The sequence below is a fragment of the Ambystoma mexicanum genome, chromosome 1q, assembly GCF_040938575.1.
Source record: "Ambystoma mexicanum isolate Mex_15411 chromosome 1q, UKY_AmexF1_1, whole genome shotgun sequence".
NCBI classification, from domain to species: domain Eukaryota; kingdom Metazoa; phylum Chordata; class Amphibia; order Caudata; family Ambystomatidae; genus Ambystoma; species Ambystoma mexicanum.
The window spans coordinates 828807641-828821137 of NC_090922.1; the positions used below are offsets into that span (position 1 = coordinate 828807641).

Genomic DNA, 13497 nt, shown 5'->3' on the forward strand with positions numbered 1-13497 from the left:
GTTGTTTCTATGCCACGGGCGGGGGGAGCTTCTCTGCTCAGGTGTCCCACATCATCATGTTTGTGTCTACTCCTTCCAGCACTTTGGTTGTGTCAGGCAGAAGGAGGCAGGGATTTCGTATCCTCACCCATTGTGCTCCGCCGTCTATCCTGCCTGCAATCAATTCCTTTGTAATGCTCCGCGCTCTGGCCTCCTTTGCCTGCCCTTGTTAGGGCTTATATCGCTGGATTGACCACTTTTGAGAGCATATATGGCCCTGAGAGCCCCCCTCTCGTTCGATCCCTTCCTTCTGACATAAGCCTCAGATTCTGGTCATCAGTCCCTGCCATTGTGCTGCGCCCGTCAGCTTTCGTTTTATACTACGTGGGCCTGCCCAGCCCCTTAGTGCTTTATGTAGTGCGGTCTCCGTTGTCTTCGCTGGCGAAGGCGTCCCCGGGCTTCTCACTACTATTGCCAGCCCATACCGCCGGCAACAGTCCGCGGCTGCAATTGTTGCATCCAGCTCGCAATGGCCTTTCAGCGGTTACAATGTTCCCGACAGGCCCGGCGCACTCGTTGAATCCTCTAACTCGCCTGCTCGTGCTTCATGCCTCGCACTACACATTACAGTGCATTGCGGCCATTGAGTGCCGGAGGTTTCCTTTGTCCTGTCCTTTCCGCCATCTTGTCCGCGCCCACAACGAATCGGGTCTCCGCACTTCACAGGTTCTATCTCGGGGCACACGCGTCTGCTGCAGTCAGCTGTTCGCTCATTCCACGGGCCACAAGTTCATACACTGCACGTCCTTTTTCAATAGTTTACAGGTACATTTTCAATCTTGTGGTGCCGGATCTTCATCAGATGTTCAGGAGCTCTCGGTAAGAGCTGCCTACACCATGGCTGCTAAGCCATGCCCCAAATTTTCCATCCTTGTCCCTTCATCCAATCTGACCGTTCATTTCTCTTTCCAGCTCATCCCATCCTTCATATATCTCCAATACCATTATATCACTCCCAATTTCCAGCTCGCCAGCCTTTCTTTCCATCCCTACTCCGGTGCTATTCCAATCTTTCATGCAATGCTCCCACTCCAGTCAGCCTGCACTCCTTCTCAGAAGGCAGGTGAGCCCCCTTTGTAAACATTTTCAGAGGTAAATTCAGGGAAAGAGGACACAAGTGAGAAGGATTGTTCAGTGGCTTACACCTCACTGGCCAGGCTGATAGGGGAAGGGGTGCTACTGGACGGATATGCCATGGCTCACACAGTGTTTGACCCATGCAGATTATTTCTGGAGGTGGAATACAGCAAGGGGGCTAGTAGAGCTGAGGTCCCTAGCTACTTTTATGGCTTCCAGTTCACTGGGACTAAGGAACAAGAGGAGTCTTATAGAAGGGCTGCTGGCAGAAGGCAAAGGAACAGGACTAACCTCCTGTTTGTGTTTACCCTTGGGACTTACAGATACTCCTGTTGGAGAACACATTTGGCCCCAAGTTGGGGTCAGTGCTACGCTTCTTTGTTGATAGTCACTTAATATAAGACACACAAACCATGCTTGGGATGTTCACTGCTCTATTAAAGGGATTCTGGTGAACACAGCTTTGTGATTTCCATCATGTTATCACTATTCCTGTTCATATGTCGGGGGCTTCCCCCTTCTTCCCAATTCCTGTTACCCCAACAAGCTAGGTCCTGTCTGTGTAGTCATCCTTTTCATTGTCCTGCTCATTCCAGCTCCCCCACGCCATGACTGATACCATGCTTGTGGGTCTGCCAATTTAGTCAGGGGGACATGTTCATCAAAACATGGCTTCTTTCTGCACATTTCTTTCCACCTCCACCAGACAAGCTACTGGTGGTCCTTGTTAATATATTTCATGCTTCTCTCTTCCTGCCCATTTTTGTGGCCCAAAACTATCGTTCTGGGACAGCCCTCCTGGTAGATGCTGAATGGATTCATTGAATGATTTATTTTTTCCTCTCCTCGGTTCTTGTCTTGCCTGCGCAGGCATTTACTGCTCCTCCTTTGGTGCGCAGCCAACAGCCCCTCACAGTTCCCCTACGCACACTGAGATTGCATGAAAGCCCCCCTTCCTCCTACACATTGCCTGGAAGAGGGGGGAATTCCCCCCTTTGCTTCCGATACTCCACCTCCCACCCACCTTTAACCCTCCACTTGAGTCCTTTGGGACTTCCGTGTCCCATGTCAGACCCTGCCTGGCAGTCACACTGCCGACATTGGCGCACAGTCAAAAACATGCCCACCCCCACTGGACAGACATAAACACGCACACATGCACACACACAAAAGTCACACTTCTTTACTGAGCAGCAATTTTGTCATGGTAAAGATCTGAGTCGCAATAGGCATAGACAGGGTAGGGCCTGAGCGGACAAGGCCCCCCAAAATCTGTATTGCTCACTTAGCAATGCGGTGTGGGCATTTACAGATGTTAATGTCACTGTGGTGGGCCCGACGTCATTAGCTTCAGGCCCCACTTCTAAGACAATCCTGGCTCCAATTGCTGTGCAGTAAAACCATCACCCTCTCCTGCATACCTGTCATCTGCTCTGTGATCCTCTGTAGATCTGAGAAGGTAGCAGCTGGACCTGTCAGTCTTCCCTGTGCTGGAGTTAAGGTTCTGTGCAGAGGCAGCTTTCCTTAGCTGACGGAAGGGTGTCACCTGGGAAGAAGATAGAAATGTTACAATGCAGCACAATTTTAAGATTATTTTAATTACAAAAAGACTCTGGGCCCGATTCACAGTACTTTTTCCTATGGGATTGAACCATTATAAAACACTTCTGTGAATCAGGCCCTCTGACTTTTGTTTCTGCGCCACCTGCCTCCAGCGCTCTTTGCTGCTCCTGCCACTTCTTTCCTGCTTTTTTGGCTATTTTGTTTCTTTGTTTCCCCCTCACCCACCTCAGCCCCCTGTGCTCTTCCTCCCTGTTCCCTTCCTGATCCTAAACCTTCCTCCATAGAGCATCACTCACCCGGGCGTCCTCAGCAAACAGCTGACATAGACAAAGGCTTCAACCAGTACAACACCTGTTTGGGTCTAGAATAGGCATGGGGCCAGAACCCATACACAACACACTCGAGATAACCCTACTACCATGTGCTTTAGTAATTTTCACCCCTGCCCATGCCTACCTTAACTCTCACATGCAAACACTCTGCACACACCAAGCAACACCACAGCTCTGACACACAACCTCATCAATATCCTACTTAAAACCAACTTGCCTACTCCAACCAAACACACAAGCCATCTCATGCTCATCAATGCTTGCTCCACAGTACTCAATGCAGATGACATTGCTGGTATGTCCCCCACACAGTGTCTTGGCACACTCTTCATAACAGAAACATGGCTTACCTTCACCTCCTCCCACATCCTTGATGTCCTTGGCCCTCATTACGACCCTGGCGGATTTTTTCCGCCATCGGCGGACTTTTCCGCCATGGCGCAAAGTCCCTTTACGCCATGGCGGATGGCGGACTTACCGCCCCATTCCGAGGTCGGCGGGGCGGTAAGTCCCCATTGACCCATTTACCCTTCCCCATTCCCATTTCGGCCCCATAGGGCTCAATGGGAGTGGGGAAGGTGTTAATTACGCCACCGTACACTACGGTGGCGTAATTAACACCGAGGTCCCATAGCGCCATGGATTTTTACGCCCGCAAAAAGCGGGCGGAAAAATGACCATGGCGCTATGGGAACTCGTAGTTGGCGGTAAGGGGTCGGCGCAGCTAACGCTGGCGCAAACCCCTTAGTGCCAGGGTCCTAATGAGGGCCCTTGTCTCTGCGAACTGCAGCATCCAGCATGTCAACTGTACAGAAAAGACAATCATCCGCAAGACTTCATGGACATGCATGCTCATCTCTCAAATCCATGGGGTTCATGGCATGTCACTTTCTGCTCTTCCACACCAAATTTCACACTTTCCACCTGATCTATCTACCACCCACCACAGAGTAACAAAACCTTCATGGATGAAATCACTGATCTCATAACTCCATCAACTGTCAGCCATTTCATCAATGACTTCCTAGGAGACCGCAATCTGCCAAGAATACAAGCACCCAAGAAAACCAAACAAGCGTTCTTTGATCTCCTAGACACTCTCTTCATGACACTCATCAGTGATCCAACCCACACCAAAGGAAGCCCTCTCGACCGAGTACTCAGTGCACCCCCGAGACATCAACTGCCTTCCCCCGATACAACTCAACTGGACTGACCACACAGCTATATCTAACAATCTCCAGCACTCAAAACCTTTCCATCAAGGGCAGCTGAAACCAACAAGGACACCTTACTGCTCATTGAAAAACATACACCTAGATGCCTTAGAAGATAACTTCACCCACCTTTCTTCCACAGTAACTCCTTTATTGAGGTCAATACTCTTGGTAACCAGCTCAACCACACAATGACTCAACCAGAACCCAGGCACTGATGAACATACAAAACACTAAAACCAAGCCATCTACACCTTGTATACACAAGAAGACACCGACCTGGACCTGCTTGACCTCTCCGACACAGTCAACCAGAAAACACTACTCACTACACTGTACTCACGTGTGGGATTCAATGCTACAGTCCTTTGATGGTTCAACTCTTACCCCAACAGCCACCAGCTCACCCACATGGGCACTTGCAGATCCCAAAAATACTGGCTAACCTGCAGAGTCCTGCAGGGCTCCATCCTCTCCCCTCTTACCTACAATCTCTACATGGAGCATGGGGCATTCATAGCCAAATTGTGCATCAAAATTCACCAATATCCGGATTAAATACAACTATACTTGAAGTTCACCTGTTTGAATGACATTCACCAACTGATGCACTGCCTCGCCACTATTTAAGCCTAGATGCAAAATCCTACTTGAAACCCGTTCCCAACCAAACCGAGTTCACCTCAGAGGCACCACCAAATGCACCCAAGTTCCAAACTAGCTGACAAAGATGGATCTATGTCGATGGCGTCTCCTCCAAATCACTCCCAGTGCAAAGTCTCTCTGCTTCATCATTGATTGTGACCACTCCTTGAAAGTACACATTGGGCCTCATCACGACTTGGGTGGTAAATGTGGCGGATTATCCGCCGGACCTAGTTAGCGCTAACGCCAAGGCCCCCGGCAGATAATCCACCAGATCACGACTCATCGTGCACGCACCCCGGTCCATGGCGTTAGCGCGAATAGCGCGAACCCTTAAATCTGGCGCACCGTGCGCTATCGCCATGTTGCACTCATAGCACGTGCGCTTTTAGCGCGCGGGAAAAGCGTAACCGCCGGAACGGGAAATAAAGCGGCGGCCATCTTGGAAATCACATTCCGTCAGATATCACAGCTACTGGAAGCCATCCACGCGATCCAAGGCCGGAAAATGTCTCAGGAGCGCACTAGGGGCAAGTCTGCACTGGACAGGGTGAGGAAACCCAAGTTCAGTGATCAGGAGCTCGAGGTACTTGTTGAGGAGGCACTCATATACCATGATGAGCTGCAGCAGCGGAAAACCAGTGCCCAGCGCAGAGGTCAAATATGCCGATCCATCGCCCAAAGGGTCAGTGCTGTGGGGCGCGTGCCCCGGGATGGTGAGGACTGCCGAAAGCGGCTGAATGACCTGCGCTTGCGAGTCCGTGGCATCCTGTCACAGCACAGGAGTGCAAGCAGGGGCACTGGAGGAGGCCCACCACCACCCCCACCCGACCTCACACCATGGGAGGAGAAATTGATGGCCCTGATCGACGTCGGAACCATCGAGGGCATTGGTGGAGCGGAGGCAGGGACTGGCATCAACCCAACGGCAGGTGAGTCCCATCCCCAAATACATGCAGCTGAATGAAAGTGAAGACATGTGTCTGAACCATTGCATACACCCGTAAGTGAGGCCCACATCCCTAGAACGGTACTGCTGCCTAGATGACCCCATACGTGCAGTGCATGAATGACAGGGGCAGAGGATAGACTTCCATAGCCATAGGACAGCTACGTAGAGTTGTAGTGTGCATCAACACACCCACAAAAGCCTGAGCGCAGTCCACCCCAACTACGCATTCCCATGCAGTGTACCTCCATGCAAATCCACAACAAGCACCACATGGCGAGTGAACAGAATGCAAGTTGAATGCGTCATTGTTACTGTCTTCAATCACACTTGTTGGCATGACCTGCATCACACAAATGTATGTAGCATTGAACTCAAACCACCCCCTATGTACCTCACAGGCACACGTCGATCCCAACGGCCCGAAGATGATGGGGTGGAGGCCACACCGACACCGCGCCCACAACACCGGGCCTCCACCAGCACCAGCACCCCACAAAAATGCAGCACACAAGGGACACAATCCAGGCCAACACCCACCTCACCCCAATGCAGCCCTGCCTGACAGCAGCGGCAGCCACATGGCCGCAGGGAGGTGACCGCCAGCTCACACCAAGCCACCATCCACAGCCCCGATGCTGAGGGAAAGAGGTCTGCATCGGAGCCCGACGTGGGAGCAACCCCTCCACGTGGCCATCATGCCGCAGGACAACACTCTCCCAGTAGTAGTGATGGTGAAGGGGTGTCAACACCCCAGGGAAGGCCAAGCCCAGGCAGACAGCATGCAGGGAGTCGTTGTCATGTGCCTGTGCGTCGTTGCAGCACACCGCAGCCGGATGTGGACACACCATCCTATGGGAGCCTAGAGGAGCAGCACTCTGAGCCAGGCAGCCCAGTCCAGGCTGGTGGCATGTCGCCATGTAGTACCCCCCACCGACAGCACACACATGGTGGTCCACCACGGGACGCACCAGGGGAGCCCTTTGTCACTGGGGCAGCAGTCATGGGCCGACTGGACATCATTGAGGCCAAGCAGGCCTGTGTGGAAGCGATGGCAAAGGTGCAGAGCAGGCACATAAAGGCCGTCAGTCAATCCATCAGGCATGGGTGCAAGTATGTAGCGCGGGACAATGCGCGTACACATCAAGTTGTCCAACAATGCACCGCTGCCCTGACAGGCTTTGGCCAACGAGTCCGGGAGTTCACGGAGGCAGTCTCAGCACTTGCTGAACAGACACGCAAATCAAACAACCTCATGCGACAGCACATGATGGCCACCGCTTCTGTCCCCTCCACTTCGACCACACCCACGGAGGGTTCCCTAGAGCCATCTCTGAGGCGCCGGTCCATGCGCCACCTAAGGGCACGCACACCGGAGGGGCCTGGGAGAGGGAAGCGCCCGCGCCCATCCTAGTGGTGCATGGCATTGTTGTTCTTGGCCGGATGAGACAACTGCACAGTTGGGGGTTGTTCACTGGGGGGGATGGGGGGATTGTGTGCTGGGTGTTCACTGGGGGAGGGGGGATTGTGTGCTGGGTGTTCACTGGGGGAAGGGGGGATTGTGTGCTGGGTGTTAACTGGGGGAGGGGGGATTGTTGGATGTTAAATAAATCACGTTAGAAAAATCAAAATGCATGGACAGTAGTGATTTTCACTGATGCAAATCAATGTGGAAGTGACTTATTTCCGACTTACCCATTACCCATTTCTAATATAATCCATCAATCAATCCCTGTCTGGCCAACCTTCCCTCCCTCAGCCCAATCCTTTGTGCATGCGCAACACATCACGGCACTTCCTCACCCTCACTGCCATCCTCAGGTGGATGCTCATGAGCATCAGGGGGCAGTGGCACATTTCTGCAACAGCAGATGTTGTGCAGCATGGCACATGTCAGTTCAATTTAGCCAACTCATTTCGGTGCATACATCATTGCCCCTCCCGTACGGTCGAGGCACCGGAAGTGTGCCTACACCAGTCAAAATGCACTCTCCACGCAGATACGTGTACGGGCATGGGCAAGGTTGTATGCCCGATCCACCGCCATGTGTGGGTGACACACAGGGGTCATGTGCCTTGTGTACTGGGAATATGCAGAATCACCTGCAGGGGAGAGGGACACGGTATGGGGACAAGGTAAGTCCAGTGGGTGTACAGGGCTCTGTCATCAGTGTCATTTAGCCTTTCATATCATTTGGAATATAACATTGTGGAGTGTGCTGTCCTACGGGCACGATTGAATCAATGGGGTACTCTCCACTTGGTACGCGTATGTATCTGTATGCAAGAGTACTCATTCAGTTGGTGCAGGATAAGGGGGCACTTCCATCTACTTATGCATGACAGAAGTGGCTGCCTCATGTGTCATTGCAAATCCATTTGGCTACAGTTGCATTTGCTGGTTGTCACTTCTCTGTATTGTTCTCCATGCATTTCCCTGCACATTTTGGGGACAGTGTTAGTGGGATGAACATCGTCATTACTCGGCCTACTTATGTGTGGTGCGTTTGTTGTTGTGCCAGCTTATTGTTTTAAAAGGAATCATTGTCGGGTGGCCAGGTTGGGAATTCTGTACTGTGTCAGTGTTCAGAGCCATGGTGTAACGCACACAGGTGGGTTTATTGTGGTGGGTTTTGCAAATGTCACTGTGCCACCACATGTCTTACATCCTGCATAGGTGTGTTCTGCTGTGTGGCACGTGTCTGTGGTTTATCGTGCAAGGTGCTTGATTGTGTATGCTGCAGTAATCCTGCTGACTATTTGGTATGATGGATTCTGTGACAGGCACCATCTGTTGTCGATTGACATGCTTCATGGTATACATTTGTACCCACCCAGTAGCCATGTGTTTTGCACTCGATGCATTTTCATGTACGCCAGCAGGTACTGTTACGCAGGGCCATGGAGTCGTGGGTGGATCCTGGGTAGCGGCCAGAGCAGTGGATGAAGGTATGGTCGGATATCATCTGCACGTTGAGGGAATGGTACTGATTCAGGTTTCTGTAGGCAGCCTCATGTGCCTAGAGTGCTACCTGAGCCACATGTGTGCAGTACAGGGCTGCTATTACATTCGTGACTTGGCCAATGGCATTGTATTGACACTTCAGCTGGTGCAACTGTGCCTGTGTGGCTGGCAATGCAATGTCTATGTTCACATGATTCAACAGTGCATCAGGCACCTGTCCAAGCATGGCACTGAATGTGGACTGGGCCATTTCATGCATCATGTCAACGGTATGTTGGTAGCTGCCAGTCCCAAGTAATTGTGGCACAGACACGAGCTTCACTAGGGGAGGTACTGCCGTGCTAGTGCCTATGCGGCTGCCAATGTCAGCCTGGATTGTGTCCAGCTACTGGGTGATGGTCGCCCTGTCCAGCCGATGATCTGTCACCAACTGGCCATCAGTCAGGGCCCAGGGTGTTGGCCTGACCTTGGGGATGGCTGGCTACCTTGCTGGTGCTGCTCTCCAACTTCTTTTCCTCATCCCCGCTGACCCCTGCACTCCCAGGGGCCTGGCCTGGTTGGCTGGCCTCTGTAGCTCCAGGCGCAGCAGCTAGTAGTCAACCTCAAGGCTCCCAGCTCAATATGGCAGCATGGTGTTGGGGAGGGTGTGTTGTGCATGGGTGGCTCCTTTGTAGGCCTCTGATTTGCAGTGGGTCCACCTGGGTCCTTATTGCTGTCTCCTCCCTGCTCCTGCTGGTGTTATGGTGTTGGGGAGGGTGCGTTGTGCATGGGTGGCTCCTTTGTTGGCCTCTGATTTGCAGTGGGTCCACCTGGGTCCTTATTGCTGTCTCCTCCCTGCTCCTGCTGATGTTATGGTGTTGGGGAGGGTGTGTTGTGCATGGGTGGCTCCTTTGTAGGACTCTGATTTGCAGTGTGTCCACCTGGGTCCTTATTGCTGTGGCCTGTGTTCTGTTACCTCCAGCTTTTTGCTGGAGGTATTTTCGGTGGATTGTCCGCCGCTTTTATGGTGCTAATAGCGCCAACTCCGTACTCGTGATTGGTGATGTTTTAGCGCGAACGGTTCCTGGCGCTGTTATGGCCGACGCTTGTACAGCCGGCTGTACTTGCGGCGGCTGTAATGGCGCTGGCGGTATTTGGAGTCGTGATCCGACGGACCCTTAAAATCGGCGCTAAGAGCGTTAGCGCCGGTTTTGAGGGTTACTGCCCAAGTCGTGATGAGGCCAATTGTCAAGAAGATACAAACAGCATATTATTAGCTCTCACTCATCAAACCCTTTATCCCCCCCTCAGACTTAAGAACTGTCCTGCGGGCCATAGACCTCTCCGACCCCGATGATGCCATCACTCTCATGGTAAGTATCCCAACCCCAAATCTGGCCCGTTTGAAAGCTGTCCAGCACGTTGCAGCATGACTCATCACAGGACTGAGGAAATTCACCCACATCTCCCCCACTCTCAAGCAATTTCACTCGTTACCCCATATGCATCGGGATAGTACCAAAATGTTACCAAAAAAACTGCGACCAGTACTATTACTGCGCCTTTGCGTAGTCCCAAAACTGTGAATCACATTATGCGGACTAAGCAGAGTAGGGGGTGTCCCCCGCTCCCCTTAGTTGGCGTAATGGGGTCCATGGGTAGCAGGGGTGTCCCCCGCTTCCTTTAGATGGAAGCAGGGGACAATAAAGAAAAAAGGTTTTTTTTAAATCATTAAAAAAGGACCCTGTGGCACCAGTTCGGACACACGTTAGTGGGTGAATACTGACGCTCCAGGGATAGAGGAGAGACGGCGGCACACTTCTGTGTGTCCTGCCGTCAAGGTAAGTGGGCAGGGGGAGGCTGGTAGGGGGATGCGAGGCACATCGATCTGTGATTACTGCGCTGCGCTGTAATGGTAGTCACCCTTTTGAAAGTCGAAATTATGGGCAGCGTGGTCATCACATAGATCGTATGCATCACCTTCAAGACAGCCTGCATCGCCTACAAAGCTCTAATGCCCAGGACACCATCATATTCCTCTGAAAAGATCACCATCCCAGGAATGCAATCTGACACAGTAACCGATACCCCTGCCTGCTTCAAATAGTCTTTCTACAGAGGTTGGATAATTGCTCTAAGGGAAGCACCCTGTAAGGTAGATTTTACTTCTTGAGTGAAATTCCCCCCATTTTGTGAGTACCCCAGCATTTTTGCTGGACTATTGGATTTTTGGACTGATTCTCCTGAGTGAGTGAGAAACTGTTTCGACACTCATTGATTCTTTTACTCTAACCTTGGGAGCCCTTTTTTCCTCTTTCTGGTACTTTTTAATGGAGTTATGCTTTCCTCCATGTTTTCTGGCATCTACATTGTATTATTGCAGCACGCAACACATTCTGTGCAGTGTTGCTGGAAGTCACCAGGGCAGAGGGGCACACTTTTGTCCCCCTGTGTTTTATTTAGTGAGAACAGCACACCACACCTTATGAGTGCTGAGGGGAAACATTGTCTCCCTATTCTCACTATTTCAGTAACTTTTAGTTACTGTTACAAGTTCATCTGACAGGCTGGTGGCAGTGTACCTTTTTGCATGACTTTTTATGTACTTTTGTCACTAGCTGCCATCTCAGCTGCGACAAGGGACACTAGGGTCTCCATTAGTCTAAAATGGTGTCTGTACTTTTTCTTAGCCCTGTTCATGATCAGTTTTTCTTACTTGAGTCTTCTACCTGCCGGGTGGTGGAGGTCTTTATGGGTCTTTTGTATTTGGTGGGCTTCCCTTGGAAAGCCTGCCAAGGCTCTCTGAGTGCCTGAAAGGACAGAAAGTGGGGTGGTGACCGAAACTCCCCTGGAAACTCCACTGGTCTTTGTCCTTTAGTGTGCCTACCTCAAACCTGTTTGTGGTGGGAGGCTGGCTGTCCCTAGCCACCCCCAAGTTTGCATGAATGCATGTCTGGTGATTTGCGGGCTCAGCTAGTTTTCCTGCATAAAAGACGAGGGTCCTGGAGCAGAATCTCAGAGTCGACCACTGGAACTGAAGATCTGAATAAGGACATCCATAGCCACTTTCAGCGACCGCCAGAGCCGTCTGAGTAACCGCTGCAGTCCATACATCAGCTTCTGAGTGACAGGGAAGCCCTGAAACAGATGACTTCCTCCCTTGGACCAGACCAGTCCCAAGACAAACTGCATTTTGCGCCCTCCCTGGAAGAGCTGTGGCCTCCATGGCCTGCAATTCACCAATACAATTTGCCATTTTGCGGTGCAATTTCAACCAAAGTGCGGTTTTGTCTGTAACTTTGCAGGCATCCTCCTGGAACTCCAGAGACTGGATTCCACTCCTGAATGTCCGCTCAGCCAAGATGAGGACCGAGAACTGCAGCAAAGTTTACCGCACAACAGCCGTCCTTCATCCGAGTATTGAAAAACGTGCCAAGAAGCCACAGCTGCAAAGATCTTCTGCTGGGCATCCAACTACTCAAGAGCAACCATCAGATCCATTGCAAGTTCTTTTCTTCAGTCGCCAAAACCAAGAAGCCCGAACCAGGGTCTGCTGTCGCCTCTCCTTGGAGACCATCCTGCTGCACAAGCATGTTCAGTGATATGGTACTCCTCAGCCCCTAGTATTGACCTGGGGCCTGTATTGTCCCAGGTCAGTACTAGGGGCAAGCTCGAGGGTTGCAGTTAAGCTGTTAGTTGCATCCCCTCCCAGGCCTACATTGAGCTTCATTGGAGTGGGCAACCCATTGCGCTCTGTACCAAATACATCTCCTGCTACTTACCTGTAAACTTGAAGAACTCTTCATAGACTATTCCTTGTTTGCTGCTTACCTGCTTTTCTTCCTTTGCCCTTGGTCACTGGATCCACAGTGCCCCGCTTCACTCTATTAGACTCACCTAGAGTAGGGCTGAACATCCTTAGATGGGTTAAGCTATGGTTAACTAAAGTTATACAAGTTGGTCTACAGTTTGCATACACTTTTTCACCCTTTGGTGCTACTTTAAAATGTGTCCTAAAGTATCTTTTTGATGTTGCATATATATTCTGTTTTTAATACTACTGTGTGATAGTAGTTACCTTACTTAACTGTTACAAGCGTTAGTGTAGATAAAATAAATGCTTATTTTTATATAACCTCTAGTGAGTAAAGTGCTTCCTTGAACTAAGTGTATGCTCTGACAACTGTGTCCCTCACTACAGCCCTCATCCCTCCCAGACTAAGCCTGGTTGCTCAGCCATAGCAACCAAACTGTTGGGTAGTTTGGGCTAAACTTAAAGGGGTGCCCCCCTGTTCATCCAAGGTGGGCTTTCTAAAGTCTTATCACAGATAGGACTTTTGCAAAACCTCCTAATGCACCCTCTTGGGACTCTTGATCCCAATTCCTCTGCAACACAGTCAACCTCTTCCAGTACAGAAGAATACTGAAAAGCTGCCTGTTTCCTCAAGCTCGCACCCAACTGTTGTTTGCCTCAGGTCATGACAGGCACCATGAGGCTTGCTGCAATATGTGTCCAACTTACAAATACCCAAAAAACGTGAATATATTGTAATTTAGCATTTGGCTCATTGTTTGGATTTGTAAATTTGAATTCATGGCTAAAGCATCACATCAAACCGCTGCATATAGTAAAGTACAAGTACCTCCAGAATGCCTGAGATCTGGAAGGAAAACCATCCATTGCCCAGTTCATGAATATGCCATTGGAATGCGGAAGTAGGCCTCTTTCAC

The 13497-nt window shown here is 50.9% G+C and overlaps 1 protein-coding gene across 4 annotated transcripts in view; it reads right to left on the reverse strand.

Annotated features, from left to right (window-relative positions):
- Positions 1 to 13497, reverse strand: part of KIAA1614 (KIAA1614 ortholog) — a 383065-nt gene that overhangs the window by 85947 nt on the left and 283621 nt on the right. For all 4 annotated transcript variants that reach the window (XM_069641447.1, XM_069641446.1, XM_069641449.1 and 1 more), the window contains one exon: positions 2538 to 2662. In XM_069641447.1, coding sequence (XP_069497548.1) covers positions 2538 to 2662 — 125 coding nt within the window. The remainder of the gene's footprint in view (positions 1 to 2537; positions 2663 to 13497) is intronic.